The 23,328-nt window shown below is 46.2% G+C and overlaps 1 protein-coding gene across 2 annotated transcripts in view; it reads right to left on the reverse strand.

Annotated features, from left to right (window-relative positions):
* Positions 1-6,899: 6,899 nt before the first annotated feature.
* Positions 6,900-23,328, reverse strand: part of ABRAXAS2 (abraxas 2, BRISC complex subunit) — a 313,192-nt gene continuing 296,763 nt past the window's right edge. For both annotated transcript variants that reach the window (XM_085601520.1, XM_085601512.1), the window contains exon 9: positions 6,900-8,358. In XM_085601520.1, coding sequence (XP_085457646.1) covers positions 7,898-8,358 — 461 coding nt within the window. In that variant the 3' untranslated portion in view covers positions 6,900-7,897. The remainder of the gene's footprint in view (positions 8,359-23,328) is intronic.

Here is a 23,328-nt window from a genome sequence, read left to right on the forward strand (position 1 = left end):
GATAATCCTGTTTAGGGTGGTCATAGTGTAATGTTTACATGTGCTGTCAATATTTTACAGTGATAAAATTTGCGAGGAGCTCAACAGGACTTTCCTTGAGCTGAAGTAGCTCTCAATACAGAAAAGGTTGGAGACCCCTGATCTACGCAGTAGTGCTTGGTAAATGTATGTATAGTGGACCATGTGGCTGCTCTACATATCTCCTCTAAAGGAATATTTCCCAGGAAAGCCATGGAGGCCCCTAACTTTCGTGTAGAGTGGGCCCTTGGAGGAATTGTTAGTGTGCGCTTAGCTTTTTCATAGCAAATTTGTATACACTTAACTATCCACCTAGCTATTCCTGCTTTGGAAATGGGGTTGCCTTTGTGTTGTGGAGAAAAGGCAACAAACAGTTGTTTGGTTTTCCTGAAAGTCTGTGTTCTGTCAATATAGTATAAGAGAGCTCTTCTGATATCAAGGGTGTGGAGCATTCTCTCCGCTACATTCTCAGGATTAGGATAAAACACGGGCAGTTCTATGGATTGGTTCATATGGAACTGCGATATCACTTTGGGCATGAATGTAGGGTTGGTGCGTAGTACTACCCTGTTTGCATGAACTTGTATAAATGGCTCTTGAATGGTTAGTGCCTGAAGTTCACTAACTCGTCTTAGGGAAGTAATGGCAACTAGGAAAGCTACTTTCCATGTTAGAAATTGAATCTCACAGGAGTGTAGAGGTTCAAAAGGTGGTCCCATCAGTCTGGTGAGGACCACATTTAGGTTCCAGACTGGTGAAGGAGGGTGTCGTGGGGGAATCACATGTCTGAGTCCCTCCAAGAAAGCTCTGATGGCCGGCACTTTGAACAGAGAGAGGTGCTGCCTATTCTGAAGGTAAGCTGCCAGTGCGGTTAAATGTATACGGATGGAATTGTATGCCAGAGTGCATCGGTATAAGTGTAATAGATAACAGATAATGTTTTGCGTTGATGCATCCAGTGGATTGATGTCATTATTTTTACAATAAATGACAAATCTTTTCCACTTAGCCGCGTAGCAGGATCTGGTAGTGGGTCTCCGTGCCTCCCTGATGATATTCATACATTCTGGAGGCAAGTTTAGGTAGCCAAATTCTAAGATCTCAGGAGCCAGATCGCCAGGTTCAGCTGTTGCGGATCTGGGTGCTGAATCTCGCCATGGCTCTGCGTTAAAAGTGTGGGTGTGAGCTGTAGCCGTTGATGCGGTACCACGGAGAGTTCCAGAAACGTGGTGTACCATGGTTGACGTGCCCACGTTGGAGCAACTAGGATGAGCGTCATCGAGTGTTGCTTGAGTTTGCGTGCCACCAGCGGTATTAACGGCGCTGGGGGAAAAGCGTACGCAAATCTGCCGGACCAGTTCATCCATATTGCATTGCCCTGCGACTGCGGATGTGGGAAACTGGCGGCAAAGTTTTGGCATTTTGCGTTTTCGCTTGTGGCGAATAGGTCTATCTCTGGATGACCCCACTGCTGGAAGTACGGTTGGAGTACTGATGGATGTATTTCCCACTCGTGCATCTGGTGGCTGTGTCTGCTGAGCAGGTCTGCTATCTGGTTGTCTTTGCCTGGGAGGTGTTCCGCCATGAGGAAGATGTTCCTCTGAATGGCCCACTTCCACATGCTCTGAGCCAGATGAGACAACTGTGGCGAGTGTGTTCCTCCCTGCTTCTGTATGTAGTACATGGCAGTCATGTTGTCCGTTCGGATCAACACGACTTTGTTGCACAGGTGCAGTTTGAATGCCTTCATGGCTAGGAAGATTGCCATCAGTTCCAGAATGTTGATGTGCATCCTCTTTTGCTGTGTCGTCCATAGTCCCTGCACTGTGTGATTGAGTACATGAGCTCCCCATCCCTGGAGAGACGCGTCCGCCATCAGTATGATTTGTGGAACAGGCTCCTGGAACGGTCGGCCCTTGCAAAGGTTTTGTGGATTCCACCAATGCAGAGAGTTGTATGCCCGACCGCTCACCAACACTAGGTCTTTTAATTGTCCGCGGGCCTGATTCCACTGACGTGCTAAGCACTCCTGAAGCGGATGCATATGTAATCTTGCGTGCGGGACTATGAAGATGCAGGAGGCCATCATGCCTATCAACTGCATAAACACTCTTGCTGGGAGTGAGTGTTGAGGTTTGAATTTCTTTAAGAGCAACTGAAGGCTGTTGATCCTGACTGAATTTGGTTGTGCCGTGGCTGCCAGAGTGTCTATGGTTGCGCCTAGGTACTGCTGTACGTGGTTGGGTTGAAGGTGGGACTTTGGATAATTGAGAGAGAAGCCCAGGCTGTGAAGAAGGTGAATGGTGTGGGACATGTGGCTGGCACAGTGCTGGGCCGACTTTCCCTGGATAAGCCAGTCGTCCAGATAAGGATAGACATGTATGTGCTGTCTCTGTAAGTGTGCCGCCACTGTAGCCAGGCACTTGGTGAAAACTCTGGGTGCCGTAGTTACCTCGAAAGGGAGGACTTTGAGCTGGTAATGCTGATTGAGAACAGTGAACCTGAGATACTTTCTGTGTGAGGGGTGTATGGGTATATGGAAATACGCATCCTTGAGGTCTAATGTTGCGAGAAAGTCTCTCTGACTGAGCAACGGTAGTACTTGTTGCAGAGTGAGCATGTGAAAATGCTCCGAGAGAATGTAACGGTTGAGAGGTCTTAGATCTAGTATGGGTCTGAGAGATCCATCCTTTTTGGGGATCAGAAAATACAGTGAGTACACCCCTGATCCTCGTTCCTTTGCAGGCACGAGTTTTATGGCTCCTTTTTGGAGCATACTGAGAACTTCTTGTTGGAATAAGTGCAAGTGCTCTGCGGACATATGATGGTGTCTTGGTGGTATGTTGGGTGGAGTGGATGTGAACTCTAGACAATAACCATAATGGATAATTTCTCTCACCCACCTGTCTGTAGTAATGGATTCCCATACTGGCAGGAACTGTTGGAGTCTCCCCCCGACAGGTGTTATGTGGTCGGGGGGCAGTGACAAGGCGTCACTGTTTGTTGGTGGCGGAGGACCTGGAGCTGTTTCCACGGCGTCTGCCTTTGAAGTTGTTGCCACGGTTTCCACCTCTATTATTTTTATTATAGGTGGTCTGTGTACCTCCTTTAGTGTACTGCGACTGTGGGGGGTTTTGGCTTTTTGATGGCCCTCTGTTGCTGGAGCGACGAAAGGACCCACTCCGAAACTGCTGTGATTGCAGAGCCCCCATATACTTTGCAGTCTCTGTATTCTTTTTGAGTTTTTCTAGGGTGGTGTCAACCTCGGGGCCAAAGAGGGAGTTAGGGTTGACAGGTTGATTAAGTATAGTCGTTTGTATTTCTGGTTTGAATCCAGAGATTCTTAACCAAGCATGCCGTCTTAACATGACGCTGGTGTTAATAGCCCTAGCTGCAGTGTCAGCTGCGTCAAGAGCGCACTTAATGGAAGCGTTGCTGATAAGCTTCCCTTCTGTAATTAGGGATTCTGCTCCTTCTTTATACTGATCTGGGAGGTGCTGGAGCAGTGTCTCTAGGGTATCATAATGTGCCCTGTCGTATCTAGCCAGAAGCGCCTGAGTGTTGGCAATCCTCCAGATGTTAGCTGCCTGTGCAGCAACCCTCTTTCCTGATGTTTCCAAGACCTTAGACTCTTTGTCTGGGGAAGGAGCATCACCCGTTGTCTTTGAGTTGGCTCTCTTCCGAGCATTGGAAACCACCAATGAGTCTAAAGGCAACTGTCCTCTTATGTAGGCAGGGTCCATAGGAGCTGGCCTATACTTTTTTTCAATTCTAGGGTTAAGGACTCTCGCCCTTGTGGTCTCCTTAAAAATGTCAGTAGCCTGTTTGAGGACCCCCTTCAGCATGGGCAGAGTCTTAACAGATCTTTCTGAGGTAGAGAAGGTATCCATTAGAAAGTCGTCCTCAATAGGATCAGAGTGGAGCTGTACGTCATGATTGTTGGCGGCTCGTTCAATTAAGGCATTGAAAGCAGCCGTATCCTCTGTAGGAGACGTTTTCACCACATATGCTTGTGTGTCTGGAGCAGTATGTGGGCCCCCAGCATCAGTATTGTCCACCCAAGGCTGGTTCTGGTCTTCAGGGTCAGTGTCCATATGATAAGTGCCCTCTATATCATCAACATCTCCAGCATCCACAGTAGAGTGTGTGGGTGAGAATGACTGAGGTTCTGTGGCACAATATTGAAGTTGTTCCACTAGAACAGGTGATGTGGGTCTTTTTCTCTTCAATGGAATTTTGTAAGGCTCCATTGGTGTCTGTCACTATTTTCCGTTTGTATATGGAAAGTCTACCAGTATTGGCGTCGATAAATTGCCTGGGATCCTCATCGTCTCGAGGCATTGCAACTGCTCTCTTCTCTGTTGGAATCTTTGTCGGTGCCTCGACATTTTTCTTCGGGTCGATAGGTTCTTGGGGGTCGAGACCCTTCTTGGTGTCGAACATTTTTGGTCGCACCGCTGATGGGAGTCCAAACTTAATGTGCGTCGACGTGATGTGAACCGCGCTGACCGCTTTGGGCTGCGGGGCCGTGTCTGCGCCAACCATGGAAGCCTTGGTTTGGATGCGTAATAACGACTCCGACACCTTCTGCTTTACAAAGGGAGACGGTGCCGCGGATTGGACACGATCCTTCGACGCCCTTTTGGTTGTGGCCTCTGGCCCTGTACCGGATGTCGGTTTCGGGACACTAAGACCAGAAAGGGGTGGCTCTCGAGGGCCGCTCGCCATATGCTTGTCGACGCTCCTTGGCGTCGATATTTTCGGGTCGGCAACCTTGACCTTGATTGTAGGTGCCGCCTTCGGCTCGACGTTCGTAAGACTCCTCTCGGCGTCGACAGCCTTCTTTTGCGTCTTTGGCTCCGAGGGCTTCGAGGCCTTGTCGCCGTGGAGAGACTCTTTCACTTTCGGTTTCGCTTTCGGTGCCGTTGCCTTCAGTTTCGATTCTCGTCGATCGAGTGATGGCGCTTTCGATACCGACGGCTCTTTAGGATAGTTCGACGCCGGGCATTTAAGCGGGGCGGAAGAACGAGAGGAATGGTCTTGGGTAAGGCCTTGTGGCGATCCCGCGACCTGAGCCTTATCGAATGTCTCTTTGGGCCCTGAGTGGACCTGTGGGCGTAGCTCCTCCTCGGCCCCAAGGGCTTCTCCGTCATCTCCTACCTGTTCGACGGCTTCATCTTCCTCTTCATCTAGAATATGTTAGTCTTCGGCATCATAGTCTGATTCACGCTCCGACGCCGGATCCGATATCTCTCCTTGAACTTCAAGGTCCACGACCTCCTCATCTTCGGTCCCGAAGATGTTGTCCGGGTTTGGCGATACTTTCTGCGCCTCGAGCCGAGCTGCTCGACGAATGCTAAGTGTTTTCTTCGATCGAAACCTGGAGCACGCCATACAGGTGGCTTCGTCGTGGTTTGGAGAGAGGCACTTGTTGCACACCGGGTGCACGTTGAAGCGAGCATATTTAGCGCTGCAAAGAGGGCAACGCTTGAAGGGGCTATTTGATGTCTTTGGTTCCATCGTCGATCTGGATCGGCGCTAACGTCGAAGGGCAAATGGCTAACTTCGATGAAGATACTCGGCGCCGAACGAAAACAATACCGAGTAATAGGCCTAAATACTCTAAGAGCTAAGATTAGGACATCCGAACCCAATGGCGGAAAAAAACAATCTAAGGATGGAGGGGATGCCCATGCGCACTGTAGTCCAGGGGAGGAGCCACCTATCTCGTGATACTTCGAAGACTCTTCCAGGACAACAATGTGCAATCATCCGGACCCAACCCTAGGCGGCGATCTATGCACAGATATGAATTCAGCAGCCCACATGCCTCGAACCTGTAGATGCTATTGAACCACCATGCCTTCCAGAGTTCTGCTGAATGCTGTGAGGAATCTGTTTATAAGATGCCCTTGACTCAACACTCAGTGGGATGCTTTTTTCAAGCTTTTGGAAACTATTCTGTAATTTAGTAACCGGATGGAGGGATTTTGCAAAGCAACCATATATGCAAAAGATTCATGATGCAAAAAACAGGACGAGTGATCAAAACAAGCTTGATACCTAATTTCAGCCTGTAGAAAATGGGGTAGAAGAGCTTTGACCTACTACCTGGAGAAAATCCGGAAAGATGATGTAAAATACTCAGCACAGTCACTGTCAAACTCTGCACCGGGCTACATCCACTCTAACAAATGGAGAATACAGAAGTGAGACTTGGATGCAGGCTTCCAATCCACTCCATCCAGTTGGGAGACAGAGGTAAAAACAAGCAACCAGGTAGGTCTGGCCAAATGGTGGGACATGTATTTATGGTATGGGTGGGGAAAGCTTTACCCAAACAGATATGAAGGGTCAGTTTACGGTCTTGTCACAATAATGCAGAACTTCCCACAGGTAGAGAACAGGAGAGAGCAGGATAAAGGAGGGAGAAAAGAACAGGCTCAGTAGAGGAATACGATGTAAGTTCAGGACATGAAGATGAATGAAAGGGAGGTGGTTAAAGCAGGATAATCAATCATGATTACTAAATCCATAGGGCGTTGGGGAAAGGGTCATCCTGCTGTCCTTTGGGCACCAATCCATGTACTGTTACCACCAAGACCAGCCATGAAAATAATGCGGATACAGAAATCAGGTAAAGGAAGTAACCAGGCTTCGGTGAGAACAGAAAGCAACAATCTGACATCACAATTTAAGCCAGACTGCCACCACGCATGAAAGGTCTCTGGGCTGCGGGTACAGGCAGTAACAAGGCATGAAGAAATTGAGAAAATGTTCTACGAGGACTGTGTTTCAGTCCCTGTACCCTAGCAACCTCGGTTAAAATGTTCATAAAATTGTTTACAATTGCCTCTAAGTAATACAATGCATAAAATGAGTTTGGAGTCATAGAAATTGTATTTAATAGGTAATTATAAATAATTGGATCTTTCATATGAACAAGTTAGTTACTCTGTAACACTAAGTTTCTGTGGGTGATTGTCTTCGGGGATTTCCACTGTCATCCTGGGAGGTAGAATTTAGAATATGGAAATCCACAGAGACCCTCAATGGAAATAAAGCTATTTCATATCTAAATCCAGACTCTTATATTCACCTGTGGCAGCATAGCTGCATGTTCACCAGGCCTCCCATTAAACCCATCCTCTTTCCCTTGTTAAACCAGGTGAGACGGATTGTGCTAGAGCAAACAAAATGAGAACATGGTGTGTAAAGGCATCTAGAGTGCAAGAGACTGGAAGCAGAGGGAAACATCAGAAGGCCAGGTGACGTGCATCTATAAATGAGAATAAGACAGTGGACTGAAGGAATCATTCCTTGCTATATTGCCCTTCAAATAGTTAACTTAGTTTTCTCTGGCAAAGCAAAATTTGGCTCTCGTTACAAAACAGCTACTCAAGCTGCAAGTGATTTTCTTCCCTTTTCGACTGTGGCTTCAAGGCATGATCAAAGTGCAAGAGGCACGCCTGTTTCAAGGGCAGTGCTCAGAGCAGACGCTCAATGCAGGGGCTTTCTCCCCATCACGGGGCTGGCATCTCACTTTTCTTACTGGCTTAAAACAACTTATGGCAACACAATCTACCCAGTTCTGAAACGTGTCTAATTTCACAAGATGTCCAGAAAACCACACTGGCATTAGTATACAACCTGATTATCCTACAGACGTCATTACAAAACTCGCAAAATGCAGGCGAGCCGTGGGCACCACTTGGGTGCGGCAATCCATATGGCAGCATGGCCACACAGAAAGGCTTTATTTTTATGCTCATTTTCCCCACCACGCCCAGACCTTCGAAATCCTCTTCATGAGACGGTGGTACAGAAAAAGCTCATAGCTGCCACGGCTGATAGAGGTGCCAATGCAACAAGCTTTAGCTCAAATCGGGGCAGCTGAAGTATTTGTGTCCCCATCCGGCTGCACATCAGGTCGAGATTCTTGAGACAGAGAGACTTCTCCATCAGAGCCCTCAGCAGGAGAGTCCTCATTATCGCCACTCCCAAGTTCTTCAAGAGTTTCCTCTGTAGCTCTTTGGGGTTGGTGGACAATTGCCTCCTTTGAGGAATATTTAAAACCTGTGCTGATGGGATTATGGCTTGAGGATCCCACTGCCTGAGGTCTTGGCATGTAAGGGTTATTTGAAGTGTGTGCAAGGCCCATTAGGTTGTCCTGGCTGCTCACATCCAAATCGGAGTATGGAGGGGGAAGGTCAGAGAACCCAGGCTGCTCCAAAGTGCACTCCTCGCTGGTAGAACGATAGCAAGATCCTTCCAGCGACACCAATGCAGGCTCCATGTCTTTTGCAGGGACAGGTTCACTTAAAATGGCTTGCTGCCGTCCTAATAAAGAACAGAAGAGAATATAAGAAAAAATGTCTGTTTGTTACATGTAGTACAGCAAGATTTAGCACTATATAGGAGACACAACTTGACAGTACTGCTGCAATCAAACAAGCTACTGATAAGGATTAACCTTCAGATCCAGATTAGATAAAAACATTTTTCAGAGGTATTTTGATTACTTTCCGAAAGAAAATCGTCAGGATTCTTTTTGCAGTTGTTAAATAAAAAGATTACAGAGCTAAATGTATCTTTATCACACCTTCAATCTGTTTTGAAATGTTATCAATTTGAGAATTTAGCAGTCTAAGGTTATTTCCTGCAGTTTACTCTGCCCCTGTTGTAAGGAAATGGGCAGTACAATGATTTGATTGTTGCTTAACAATCAAAACTGAAGAAGGTGTGAAGATGTACATGTTGCAACTATGGCATACAGCTTTTTGTTTCTATGTGCAAAAATATGCAGTACTTATTAACAGTATCTAAACAGAGTGCAGGCATACAGATGTGCGATGACTCAGGTGGAATGGTCAGGCAAAGACGGAAGCGCACAAGGTATATGATGGGTGTGCAAGTATTGAAATAGAGTATGCTATCTGTACAGGTAATGGATGGAGTATCTGTATGCTTTCTGTGCAGGTACTGGATGGAGTATCTTTGTTGTGTATTTAATGGGAGTAAGAATTACCTACAGCGTATATATTGGGTGTGTAGGTATTGGACTTGAAATGTTAGATTTGTTTTTACTGATTGGATACTACTGGAAATTGCAAGTGACGTGTGCATGTTGTGTATTACACTTAATATTCAGTACTGGGTTTATGTAGCTTAGGAGTGGGTATTGAGTACATTATTCCTAGAAATGTGAGTAATGGTAGGTGTTTGGGCAATGGATAGATTATTCCACAAATGTACTGGGTGAAGTAAATTAGTGTTTAAAATAGAATATGTTATGTTTGCAGGTACTGAAAAGACTGTTGGGTATTCAGGCACTGGAAACAGCAAATCGGATGTGTGAATATCTTAGACAGCAATGTTTCCCAAACGTTTTAGCACTACTACCCACTTTTTAGAATGACAAACCTTTGTGACTCACCTACCTTTACTGGACATGAAGCGGGACGGTTTTTGAATGTAACTAAAGCCTTGTATAGTAGTGCATTTACAGACCACATATTTTCCATTGAAATAAAATGTGCACAGACATACATTTTACTTATCCAATTATTTGGTACACAAATGATAATGTGTGGAAATCAGGTTTCTGTGAAAATGTATCATGTTTGCATTACCAAGTGTCTTGGTTTGTTTTGATCCTATTAAAATCTTTGTTTCCAGCACTCTTCATTATTACAAAAAATATACTTTATTTTTGCTTTCCTAATCGCAGAATGCGTGGAGTTCATTTACAGGTTTTTACATTTTGTTGTATGGTGTAAAAAAATAAAAACAAACATCTTACAGCCTTCCTTTCACACTCCTTCTACTCCTGCAAAATTGTCACACAAGTCACACCTCTCACTTTGCACGCAGAGAAATAAAAGTAAACACCAATCCCCATATTAAAAAAAATAAACAACAATTTGTCAGAAGACATAGCCTAACATTTTAATCTATGTCGTTGAAGCAAGGCCAATGAGACAAGATAAGCAGAGAATTTAAATGCATCTTTATTTCTTGCTCAGACTTTACCGACCAACCAAAAATTGGCTTGCAACCCACACTTTGAGAGACGCTGTTCTACAGTATTAATGAGTCATTAGATGCAATATTTTTAGTTATGCAAGCACTGAAAATGTGTCAGTTGTGTTGGTAATAAAACAAGTATAGGACTATTTGATAGAGTATGATAGATTTATGGGTATTAGTTGTAAAACACTAGGAGCTTAGAAACGGTGCAGGGTACGTTAGACAAGTACACCATGGAAAAGAGTTTGTTAAGTAGTCAGATGCAAAGTATAACAGAAATAAAATGTTAGGTGTTCAGAGACTGATTACAGTTTTTCGAAAACCAAAAGTGTAGTTTATTAGTTTGGTTATCTGTTGAAGATTACATTAGGTGTGTGTGTGTGTGTTTAAAAATACAGTATGTTAGGAGTGCACATTTTCAAAAAAGCATACCTGATATGCTGGTGTAGTTTACAGTCTGTCAACACTGGATGCTGCAGGTTAAGTATGGATATTAAATAGAGCATGATATTAAATAGAGTATGATTGGTCTGCGACCACTGGATAGGTACTAGGATGGAGTATGTTTGGTGTAGATTAGGTGTGTGGGTATTGGGATCAGCATTGCTTGGTGAGTGTGCAGGCACTGGAAAGTGTATTTTGGAGTATGCTAGATGTGTGCGTATTGGGACAAAAACTTCAGTGTTTGGGTGTTGGAATTGTGTGCATGTTTTAAGACTCTGTATTAGAGGTTTTGGACACAATACCTTAGTAGTGCGGGTGTTGGAATATAGTTCTCACGAAGCAAGAAGAGCTATGCCACTCTGCCCTCGTCGACATTCTAGCCAGCCTTTTGATTTTTTTCAACAAATTAACTTAGCAATCAGGGTCCACTGAGAATAATTCACGTATTTGGTGACGTTAGCTAGCGGAGCACAAGGCTTTGGTGAGCAGGGGGTGCATCCAAGTGCACTCCCATCTCTTTTTGAGGGTGGTGTATCAGATACAGTCAATTATTTTTCATGCACATGGGCATGTTTACAGGTACCCCTGGGGGCTAGGCAGCTCATGGTCTATATACTTTAAATCTAACCTGCAAGTGGCGGTCGCCACAAACCAAAAGTGGTGCGGCAGGTGGAAGGAGCGCAGGGTTGGGGACGGGAGTGCTGCCTCCCTCGTTGCACCTTGGTGTTCTTCCTTGTTCCAGCAGACACTGGGACAGCATCACAGACTCCCTGTGCAATCCCCGCAATCATTCTATGAGAGCAGAGTAAGGATTGGCCTCAGCAGGCTGGTCTGACGCTCCGTTCAGGCACACAGAGTCTGCTGTTTCTCTGACACGGCTGGGAATACAGCCAGGTTGGAGAAACCCAAGTGCGCATGTGTATTTGGACGGCCTAAGACAGCTGGCCAAATACACATGCTGACTTAGAAGTGCCCCAACCAGTCCTCCTTCCCATTCCAATTCCCATGGCCTGGCCTGGCCTGGCCCACCCCGCCCCTCCCTGCACACGCTGGCTCAGAGCCAGCAGGTGAAAAATAAAATGATTATAGAATATAGCTTCATTTTTCAACTGCTGGCTGAGTCAGTGGGGAGGAGCCGCCCTTGCTTTTAAAACTAAGTTTCTCTTTTTCTGTCTCCAGCACCATTGCATTTATAAACCCTGCTATGTGATGCCCTTTACCTGTACGTTTGTTGTGGCTGTAAATTATGCCTACTCTAATATCTTTTAGATCATATATCCTTTAACCTTCTTATTACCTTTGAATATAGTCTACCATTATTGTCATGAACTTACAATTTTTTGAAGAGGGCTCAGACATCCTTCGTGGAATATTTTGGAACTACAGGAAAAAAAACTTGAGCTTTACATTTAAAGAATATTTACAAAAGGCACATGGGTTGGCCATTTCTCCTGTTGCTATGAGGTTGCTGCACTAAGTGTGTGGCCACATACATTTTTATATTTAACTCAGTTTCCTCCATTTGGAACCACCCTACCCTATGTTGCAATAGCAAACTCAAGACTATAAAATACTCCCTTTTGTCTTTTTAAGTTTTTTTCAGATAGACCGCATTAGATTTTTTTCTTTTGAGGGTCCAGTGCTGTGTGGCGTGCAAATGAGCATGGACGCTTACTTTATCAAGGCACAAATAAGTTGGGGGTAATACCACCTACTCTCATTTACAAATGTAACCCTGATAGGTGGTATACAAGGAAGATAGCCTGTATAGTTGGCTAGAGTTCTTTCTGAAATTGATAGACTATGGAGTGAGCATTATCTTACTTGATGTAAAAGGAATAGTTTCTTAGCTGTCGGTGTAGTTTTTCAGCATGAAGAATTTTCTGGATTCACAATGCTGTGCATTATTCTACCATCTAGTGGTTGGGTCTGGAATTGTAGTATTTCTTCTCTTTTTTTAGGTCTCGCCTGACCCAGCGCATGCGCTGGTCTGGTGAGACTTACTTAGACGGCTCCAAAAAGTGCTACCAGGCCAGCCTAGAGCTACAGTGAATGTGCGCGCGCGCCGCGCTTTACCGCGATTACTTTCACTTTTGCGGCCGCTTTGATGTTTGATCGCGATCACATTCTCTTTCGCGGCCGCACGGCCGCTCGGCATAGCCAATAGGTCTCGCTTTTGGGACCTTATAAGTATTTAGTTATGCAACTGTTGCATGGCTAAACACTTATAAGGTCCCAAAGGCGAGACCTATTGGCTATGCCAATGCTTGTTTTTGTTACTGTTGGTGGGCGTCGACGACGTAATACCATTTGGTGCCCTTCTGTGACGTCGATGGGCTTCCTCCGGAAGCTCCTACCTTTGGTAGCCATCTTCGGATTCTTTTTTTTCCTTTCCAATGATTATTTTTTTCTCTCTCATAGTTCTCTTCCTTGGTGGAGTGTGGGTTCGCTAGTGAACCCAGAAAATTCTTCAAGCTGCAAAACTACACCGACAGGTAAGAAACTATTAGTTTTGCTGCGTGAATCTTTTTTGGATTCACTATGCTACACATAGACTTTGTAGCGGTTTGCTAGTCTTGTAGTGGCTTGGTGGAAAATGAACTTTGGTTTGTTAATAGATGCTGTAAGACCTTTTGTCCTACTTGTGCTTCTTTGTTCATTTGGATGTCCACACAGTAATGTTTGGTGAAAGTGTGTACCAAAGACCATGTTGTAGCCCTGCAAATGTATTGGATTGGTTTGTTTGCAAGAAAAGCAATTGCTGCTCCTTTCTTCCTTGTTTAATGCACCCGTGGCACCCCTTGTAAAGTTTGTCCAGCTTGCTTGTGGCACAATTGTATGGCTTGTGCTATTCCATCTTGCGATTGTGCTCTTTGTTACTGGTCTTCCAAGAAAACGTTTTGCAAAGGATACAAATAACAGTTTTGCTTTTCTGTATTCTTTAGTTCTTTCCACATAATACAGGACTGCTCTCCTTGCGTCAATTGTGTGCAAAGCTCTTTCCGCTTTGTTCTTTGGAGTTTGAAAGAAACTTGGTATTTGTATACTCTGATTTATGTGAATTGTGGATCAGTCCTCATGACAGTCCTGTTACTATGTATTTGGAAGTAGGGTTCCTGTTGTGTTAGTGCCTGCAATTCGCTAACTCTACATAAGGATGCTATTGCTACTAAAAATGCAGTCTTTATTGTAAGCATTTGTAGGGTTGCTTTGTGTAGTGGTTCGAAAGGTGCTCTCATCATTTGTGCTAGAACCATGTTCAGATTCCAAGTTGGTGCTGGTATCATTTTTGGTGGTGCAATCCTTTTTCCACCTTCTAGGAACCATGTGAGGTGAAGAAGCTCTTGCCTGTTTCTCCTCTGGTATACGCCACAATTGCTGCTAAATGTAATTTCAGTGATGTAAAACATAATTTACTTTGTTGTAAATGAGTGAGGTTTTTAGCACTGTTCTTTCTTTGGTAATCTGTTTTGAAAGACGCCTTTGAAGACACCATTGTGTGTACCTTTCCCATTTAGCTGTATAACATTTTCTTGTTGTTGGTCTCCTAGCTTCTCTTAAAACAGCCATTGTGCTTTCTGGTAGTTTGAGATGTGCGAATTCTAAGTCCTCAGTAGCCATGCCGCTAGGCCTAAGCTTTGTTTCTGGATGAAGCACTTTTCCGTTTTGCATTGTTAGCAAAACTTTTGATTTTGGAAATTTGTGCATTGTTCCTTGTGAAATTTCCATTAGTTCCGAGAACCAGGTATGTCTGGCCCACTGTGGTGCTATGAGAATCATTGTCTTTTTGCTGATTGTGCATTTGCTGATCACTTTGTTCAGTAATGGTATTGGGGGGGAAAGCATACACAAATATCCCTGACCAGTCTATCCATAGCGCATTCCCTAGGGAGTGGTTGCAAGGTCGCCTGGATCCGAAGTTTTGGCATTTTGCATTGTGGGGTGTTGAAGATACGTCTATTTATGGTGTTCCCCATTTCTTGAAAACTATTTGCACTTTTGTTTGGTTCAGTTTCCACTCGTGGGATGATGTTGGTCTGCTCAGTCTGTCTGCTTCTACTTTGTCCTTTCCTGGTAGGCGTATTGCTAAAATGTCTATTTGTTTTGGGATTGCCCATCTCCAAATCTCTTGTGCTAGAGTTGAGAGTGCTACAGACCGAGTCCCTCCTTGTTTGTTTATGTAAAACTTAGCTGTAGTGTTGTCTGTCTATATCAACACCCTTTTCCCGTATAGGTCTTTCTGAAAGTCCTTTAAGGCTAAAAACACCGTTTTTAGTTCTAAGATATTGATGTGTTTCTCCGCATCCTGTGGTGCCCACAATCCCCTCACTTTGAGGTTGCCCATGCGTGCTCCCCATCCTACTAGGGACGCATCTGTTGTTATGGTCACTGTTGGAGTTGGTGGTGTGAAAAGTCTCCCCTGTGCTGTGTTTGCTTTGTTCCACCATGCAATCTCCTGATGAACTCTGTTTGTGACAACAACTAGATCCTTCCAACTCCCTGTAGCTTGTGACCATTGTGTTTGGAGCCATTCTTGAAATGGTCTCATGTGGAGACGAATATTGGGAACTAAATGGATGCATGAGGCCATCATTCCTAGTAATTTCCCCAATGTCCTCACTGTCAGATGATACCACTTCTGGTATAGTTAAGTATCCTTCAAAAGAGCAGATCTCCTTTTCTCGCTGGGGAATGCTTTCCCTAACACAGTGTTTATCTCTGCGCCCAAGAACACCTTCTTGCATTCCGGTTCTATTGATGACTTTTCCCAGTGTATGGAGAAACCCAGCTGAACTAGTGTCTCTATCACTTGTTGTATATGCTGTTTGCATAGGCTGTAAGACTTTGCTCTTACTAACCTGTCCAAGTAGGGGTAAACATGAATTCCTTGTGATGTGCTGCTACTGCTGCCAGGCACTTTGAGAACACCCTTGGTGCTGATTTTAGACCGAAAGCAAGTACTTTTAACTGGTAATGTTGTTTGTCCATGACAAATCTTAACATTGTTTTGTGTTTTCTGTTCATTGGGATGTGTAAATATGCATCCATAAAGTATATAGTTGCCATGTAATCTCCCCTTTGCAACTGAGGTAACACCTCCTGTAGTGTTGTCATCTTGAATCTTTGCGTTTTTACAAACTTGCTTAGAAACCTTAGGTCTAATATTGGCCGTAATGTTCCATCCACCTTTGGAATTAGGAAGTATGTTGAATATACTCCGTTCTTTTCTCTGTGCGGTACGTGTTCTATTGCATGTTTTCCCTGAAGTTCTTTCACCTCTTAGACAACATATTTTTCCCGAATCCCTCTCTGGTTTAGCTCCGAGATCTCGAATTTCTTGAGAATATCCTGCCTCAGATACGATTTTTTCAAGCTGATTATCCGACCTCCTCACCCCCAGTACTAGCCTCCAGCTGGCCCGGGCTCCCCACCACGGGTGTCTCAGTAGTCTCAGCAATGTCTTGGGATTGTTTTGGGCTAATTCCATCCTGGCGTTCATCTGACAGGCTACCTAATGGAGTAAAATGATTGCTAAGGGGGACTGCCACAGAGCCCTCCGACCCCAAGCTAGCCTGTAACAGGCTTCCTCTGCCGTCTGCCCTCTGTGCGGGTACTATGCCCCTTGTCCGCTCCATAATCTTAAAATAGGAGTTAAGCGAGGAGGAAGGTTTCGGAAGTGAGCGCACCTCTTTAGACAAACACCGCCTTGGCCTCCCCACAGCCTTCCCCGTTTTCCACTTTCCTGGTTGGTGAGACTGCAAACCCCTCATGAGCCACCTACTCCTTTGCTCTCAATCCCTTGGATTTCTTCTACGGATCAGATCTCAGTTGATACCTGTTCCTGACTTGCGGGGTTCGTGGTGTAATGGCTGGAATATCTCCTTTACCAGCACCATTACCTTTACCACTCCATACTTGAATATTTGAAACAATATTATCAGCTCCTAGCCCCTCCATGAGACCCTTAGATGTAAAGAGTACCTGTGCTGGTGGGTTCTTTTCCATCAGTGTTTGCTGTGTCTGTAGTGGTTGCCCACTATCACCACCCCCTTTCTCTCTATTCCTTCTGGGGACAGGAGCCAGAATTCTCCACTGACATAGCCATTACAGAGCTCCCACACCTCTGGTATCTCCTCACGGTACTGCTGTTTCTGCACAGTGCTGGTTCTGCCTTCCCTGACCCGGAAACCGGCAAACACCACAGCAGCCCGCGACTGCCTCCAAAGGACTGACCCAGCCCCAGAGGTCCCGACTCCGTCCAGCATCCAGTCCCATCCGCGAACCGCCATACACAGATAACAGGAGGGAGAACTCCCAAATCGTCACCTCAAAAATGCAGAAAAATTGCCCAGCCTGCTTCCACACGCCGTCCGGTCCTATCAGGTAAGAATTAAACTAGGTCAGCCCGCATCTCTCTCGCTTCGGGTGCTCGCACGACTGGCTGTCAGCCCGCTGCCATGTTCCCCGAAACCTCTAGGAGGAAATTAGCAATGGTAGCAGAATATCTTAAGAATAGTGGGGCACACAATGCTTCAGGAAACCCATTTGGAATGTAAGGAGTGTGAGGCCTCTTTTAGGAAATTACCCTTGGTTCAGGACTTAGTGTGCTCTGATCAGAGGGGATCCACTAGGGAAGTGGCCCTAGTTATCAGGAATAACTCTGAGATAAGGCTACTAAAGTATGAATACGGCACTTCTGGTAGATGGCTGATGGGTAGCGAATATGCTACTTACCAGTATGCATCTGTTCTTGGCATGTAGGGCTGCTGACATTCATATCTGTGCATAGATCGCCGCCTAGTGTTGGGTCCGGATGATTGCACATTGTTGTCCTGGAAGAGTCTTTGTAGTATCACGAGATAGGTGGCTCCTCCCCTGGACTACAGTGCGCATGGGCATCCTCTCCATCCTCAGATTGTTTTTCGCCATTGTGGCAGTGATGGAGTAGATACAGTAAGTGATGACCATGCTATACAGTAAGTCTGAGTGCTGCAGCCGCCACAGACGCCGGGGAGGAGGGTGGGCGATATGAATGTCAGCAGCCCTACATGCCAAGAACAGATGCATACTGGTAAGTAGCATATTCGGTTCGAGGCATGTGGGCTGCTGAATTCATATCTGTGCATAGATTACATAGCAGTCTCTCCATTAGCGGCGGCTACCTGTGCCAGCTGCAGCAGTCTGAAAAAGGGCCTTGAGAACAGCCTGTCCTATAGCTGCCTGCTGTTTTGAATGTACATCTACACAGTAGTGTTTGGTAAATGTATGTATAGTGGACCATGTGGCTGCTCTACATATGTCCTCTAAAGGAATGTTCCCTAGGAAAGCCATGGACGCCTCTAACTTTCGTGTTGAGTGGGCTCTTGGAGGAATCGTTAATGTGCGTTTAGCTTTTTTATAGCAAATTTGAATACATGTAACGATCCATCTGGCTATCCCTGCTTTGGAAATGGCGTTGCCCTTGTGTTGTGGAGAAAAGGCAACAAACAATTGTTTTGTTTTCCTAAAATCCTTTGTCCTGTCTATATAGTACATGAGGGCCCTCTTTACATCTAGTGTATGGAGCATTCTCTCTGCGACAGTTTTTGGATTTGGAAAGAAAACAGGCAGTTCAATAGTCTTATTCATGTGGAACTGCAATATCACTTTATGCATGAATGTGGGGTTGGTACGTAGTACGACCCTGTTTGCGTGAACCTGTATGAAGGGCTCTTGAATGGTTAGTGCCTGGAGTTCACTAACTCTTCTCAACGAAGTGATTGCCACTAAGAAAGCTACTTTCCAGGTGAGGAATTGAATCTCACATGAGTGTAGAGGTTCAAAAGGTGGACCCATCAATCTGGTGAGGACCACATTTAGGTTCCACACTGGTGCCGGTGGGTGTCTTGGAGGAATCACTCTTTTGAGTCCCTCTAAGAAGGCTTTGATGGCAGGCACTCTGATTAAAGAGAGGTGCTGCCTGTTCTGAAGATAGGCTGCTATTGCGGTTAGATGTATACTTATGGAGCTGTATGCCTGATTGCACCGGTATAAGTGTAACAGGTAACAGATGATGTTCTGAATGGATGCATCCAGCGGATTAATGTCATTGTTTGTACAGTAAATGACAAATCTTTTCCATTTAGCCGCATAGCAAGCTCTGGTCGTGGGTTTCCTGGCCTCCTTGATGATATTCATACATTCTGGAGGCAGGTTCAGGTAGCCAAACTCTAAGACTTCAGGAGCCAGATCGCCAGGTTTAGCTGATGCGGATCTGGGTGCTGAATTTCGCCATGGTTCTGCGTTAAAAGTTTGGGTGTTAGCCGCAGTCTTTGATGCGGCACCACGGAAAGTTCTAGAAACGTGGTGTACCATGGCTGGCGTGCCCACGTTGGAGCAACCAGGATGAGTGTTATCGAGTGTTGCCTTAGTTTGCGTGCCACCAGCGGTATTAATGGCACTGGGGGAAAAGCGTACGCAAATCTGCCTGACCAGTTAATCCATATCGCATTGCCCTGCGACTGTGGATGGGGAAACCTGGCGGCAAAGCTTTGGCATTTTGCGTTCTCCCTTGTGGCGAATAGGTCTATCTCTGGATGACCCCACTGCTGGAAGTACGGTTGGAGTACTGACGGATGTAGCACCCACTCGTGCATTTGGTGGCTGTGTCTGCTGAGCAGATCCGCCATCTGGTTGTCCTTGCCCGGGAGGTGTTCCGCCATGAGGAACATGTTCCTCTGAATGGCCCACTTCCACATGCTCTGAGCCAGATGAGACAACTGTGGAGTGTGTGTTCCTCCCTGCTACTGTATGTAGTACATGGCAGTCATGTTGTCCGTCCGGATCAACACGACTTTGTTGCACAAGTGTACTTTGAATGCCTTCATTGCCAGGAAGATTGCCATCAGTTCCAGAAGGTTGATGTGCATCTTCTTTTGCTGTGTTGTCCATAGTCCCTGCACTGTGTAATTGAGTACATGAGCTCCCCAACCCTGGAGAGACGCGTCCGCTGTCAGTATTATTTGTGGAACAGGCTCTTGGAACGGTTGGCCCTTGCAAAGGTTTTGTGGATTCCACCAATGCAGAGAGTTGTATGCCCGACCGCTCACCAACACTAGGTCTTTCAACTGTCCTTGAGTCTGATTCCATTGACGTGCCAAGCACTCCTGGAGCGGGCGCATATGTAGTCTCGCGTGCGGGACTATGAAGATGCAGGAGGCCATCATGCCCATCAACTGCATGAACAGTTGCGCTGGAAGCGAGTGTTGAGGTCTGAACTTTGTTATCAGCAGTTGCATGCTGTTGATCCTCACTAAATTTGGCTGAGCAGTGGCTGCCAGAGTGTCTATGGTCGCGCCCAGGTACTGCCGTACGTGGGCGGGTTGAAGATGTGATTTTGGATAATTCAGTGAGAATCCCAGACTGTGAAGAAGGTGAATGGTGTGGGATATGTGGCTGGCACACTGCTGGGCTGACTTTGCCTGAATAAGCCAGTCGTCCAGGTAAGGGAAGACGTGAATGTGCTGTCTCCGTAAGTGTGCAGCCACTGTCGCTAGGCACTTGGTAAAGACCCTGGGCGCTGTTGTCACTCCGAAAGGGAGGACTTTGAACTGATAATGTTGATCCTGAATAGTGGACCTGAGATATTTTCTGTGTGATAGGTGCATGGGTATGTGGAAATACGCATCTTTCAAATCTAGTGTTGCTAGGAAGTCTCCCTGACTGAGTAACGGCAGAGCCTGCTGGAGGGTGAGCATATGAAAATGCTCCGACAGAATGTATTGGTTGAGAGGTCTTAGGTCCAGTATAGGTCTCAAAGACCAGTCCTTTTTTGAGATTAAGAAGTACAGAGAGTACACCCCCGACCCACGTTGTTCTACAGGCACGAGCTCTATGGCTCCTTTCTGTAGCATACTTAGTACTTCCTGCTGCAATAATGTCAAGTGCTCTGCGGACATAGGACGGTGTCTTGGTGGTATGTTGGGTGGATTGGATGTTAATTCCAGACAATAACCGTACTGGACAATTTTTCCGACCCACCTGTCTGTGGTGATGGATCTCCAGACTGGCAGGAACTGTTAGAGTCTCCTCCCGACTGGTGTTATGTGATCGGGGGGCAGTGACAAGACGTCACTGTTTGGTATTGGCGGAGGACCTGGTGTTGTTGTTTCTTCGTCCTCTGCCTTTGGTGCTGGATCCACGATATCCACCCCTATTGGTCTTATTATAGGTACTCTGGGTACCTCCTTTATTGTACTGCTGCTGGGACCCCTGACCTCTAGCTGCTCCTCTATTCCCGGGGCGACGAAAGGAGCCACTCCGAAACTGCTGCGACTGTAGAGCCCCCATAGATTTTGCAGTTTGTGTCCTTTTTAATCTTTTCTAGTGTAGTATCAACCCCGGGGCCAAATAAAAAGTCTGGGTTGACTGGTTGATTCAAGATATTAGTTTGAATTTCAGGTTTGAAACCTGATATTCTCAACCATGCGTGCCTCCTTAACATCACACTAGTGTTGATCGCCCTAGCTGCAGTGTCAGCTGCATCTAGTGCGCATTTGATGGACGCATTTGTAATGAGTTTTCCCTCTCTGGTGAGAAGCTCCGCTCCATCTTTGTAGACATCTGGTAGGTGTTCTATTAGTGTTTCTAGGGTATCGTAGTGTGACCTGTCGTATCTGGCAAGGAGTGCCTGAGTGTTGGCAATGCGCCAGATGTTTGCTGCTTGTGCTGCTATCCTTTTTCCCGATGTTTCTAGCACTTTGGACTCCTTGTCTGGAGGAGGAGCATCACCTGAAGTTTGCGAGTTAGCTCTTTTGCGAGCATTAGAAACTACCATCGAGTCCAACGGCAATTGACCCTTAATGTACATTGGGTCCCCTGGTGCCGGTTTGTATTTTTTTTCTATTCTTGGGTTCAATACCCGTGCTCTGGTTGTTTCCTTAAAGATGTCCTTAGCATGTTTAATAACCCCTTTTAGCATTGGCAGAGTCTTGACTGTTCTTTCTGATGTTGAGAATGTGTCCACCAAGAAATCCTCTTCCACCGAGTCAGAATGAAGTTCCACTCCGTGATTAGCCGCCGCTCTTTCAATGAGGGCGTTAATTATAAATATGAGTTTCAGGAGCATTTTGTGGGTCTCCTGGGTCATTAGGGTCTCCCCATGCTTGATCCTGGTCTTGCTGTTGTTCATCAGGGTCAATATCCCCAGGATAAGTGGTATCCACATTATAGCCCTCTCCTGCATCCGCCTCCGAGTGTGCGGGAGAAAAGGATTGTGGTTCCTGATGATATGTTTGGTAAGGTTCCACAAGCACTGGTGTCGAACCTGACACTATTTTATTTTTCAGTGGAATTTTGTATGATTCCAAAGTCTTTTCTGGGACAATTTTCCGCTTGCGGAACAACAGTCTACCAGTGTCCACGTCGATAAACTGGTCCTGTGAGTCTTCGACATCTGTCCTTCCTGTCGACACTGTTTGTGGTTGTTCGATACTCTTCCTAAGTTCGAACATCTTAGGTGTCCCCGGTGGTGGCAATCCAAACTTGATCAGTGCGGGCGCCGAGTGAGCCTTGGCGACCTTCTTCGGTTCGGGACCCGTTTTCGGTTCGAGTGTGTCCCGTTCCCTGATGCGCTTTAGGGACTGTGATACCAGTTGCAACGTGAATGTCGACGGTGCCTTCGATCCGACAGGCTCTTTGGAGACAGGCCTCGACGCGGTCTCCGGTTTCTTTCCTGTCTTCGGGGCTTCGATCTGCTCAGCACTCCTCGGTGTTGATGTAGTCGGATCGACCACCTTGACCGTGGTCTTTGGTGCCCCAACCTTCGGTGCCATAGGCCTCTGCGGCTTCTCGGGACCGAGGGCCTTCTTGTGTTTCTCGGTGCCGAAGTCCTTCCTTGGTTTGTCGGCTCCGATGTCCTTCTGTAGTGTCGACGGATTGGAAGGTTTCGATGCCTTCGATCCGACCTGAACCAGTTGCACTTTCGGTTTCGATTTGACCGGTGCAGGGTTTGGTTTCGATTTCACGGAATCGACTCCAGTCTTTTTTGATATTTCTGGCTCTTTTGAAATGTTCGAAGCCGGGCCTTTATGCGGGGCTGTAGAACGATCCGACTGATCTTGGGTAAGGCCCGCAGGCGATCCCTCGACCTGAGCCTTATCAAGACTATCTCCCTCGGCCTCCGCATCGACGGATTGGCCTAGCTCCTCGCCTGAGCTATCTTCCTCGGCCCCAAGGGCCTCCTCGTCGTCTCCTACCTCGTCGACGACGTCTTCTTTCCGGAAGATCTCATCTTCGTCGTCATATTGGGAGTAATGCTCTGAAGCAGGGTCCGATTGGTCTTGAACATCCTGCTCTTCAACGTCGTCGGAGTGGTCTACCTCTTCTTCGTCCTCGGTACTGAATATGTTAACCGGGTTAGGCGCCGATTTATTGGCCTCCAATCGAGCCGCTCGTCGATTCCGAAGGGTCTTCTTCGTCCGGAACCGGGCGCAGGCCATACATTTGGTCTCATCATGAGCCGGTGATAAACATTTGTTACACACCGGATGGACATCGACGTGTGGATATTTTGCGTGACATAGAGGGCATCTTTTGAAGGGAGTCCTCGATTCCATCTTCGAACGTCGATCGATGTTCGGACCGAAACTCGATCCGACAAAGTATAATAATCTATCGATACCGAACGCGAACGATACCGACGATATCTAAAGGCTTTTGGCCTTAAATAAAGTTTTCCGAACTTGAGCTAAGATAAGCACATCCGAACCCAATGGCGGAAAAAAACAATCTGAGGATGCCCATGCGCACTGTAGTCCAGGGGAGGAGACACCTATCTCGTGATACTTCAAAGACTCT

The sequence above is a fragment of the Triturus cristatus genome, chromosome 1_2 (assembly GCF_964204655.1).
Source record: "Triturus cristatus chromosome 1_2, aTriCri1.1, whole genome shotgun sequence".
In the NCBI taxonomy this organism is placed as follows: domain Eukaryota; kingdom Metazoa; phylum Chordata; class Amphibia; order Caudata; family Salamandridae; genus Triturus; species Triturus cristatus.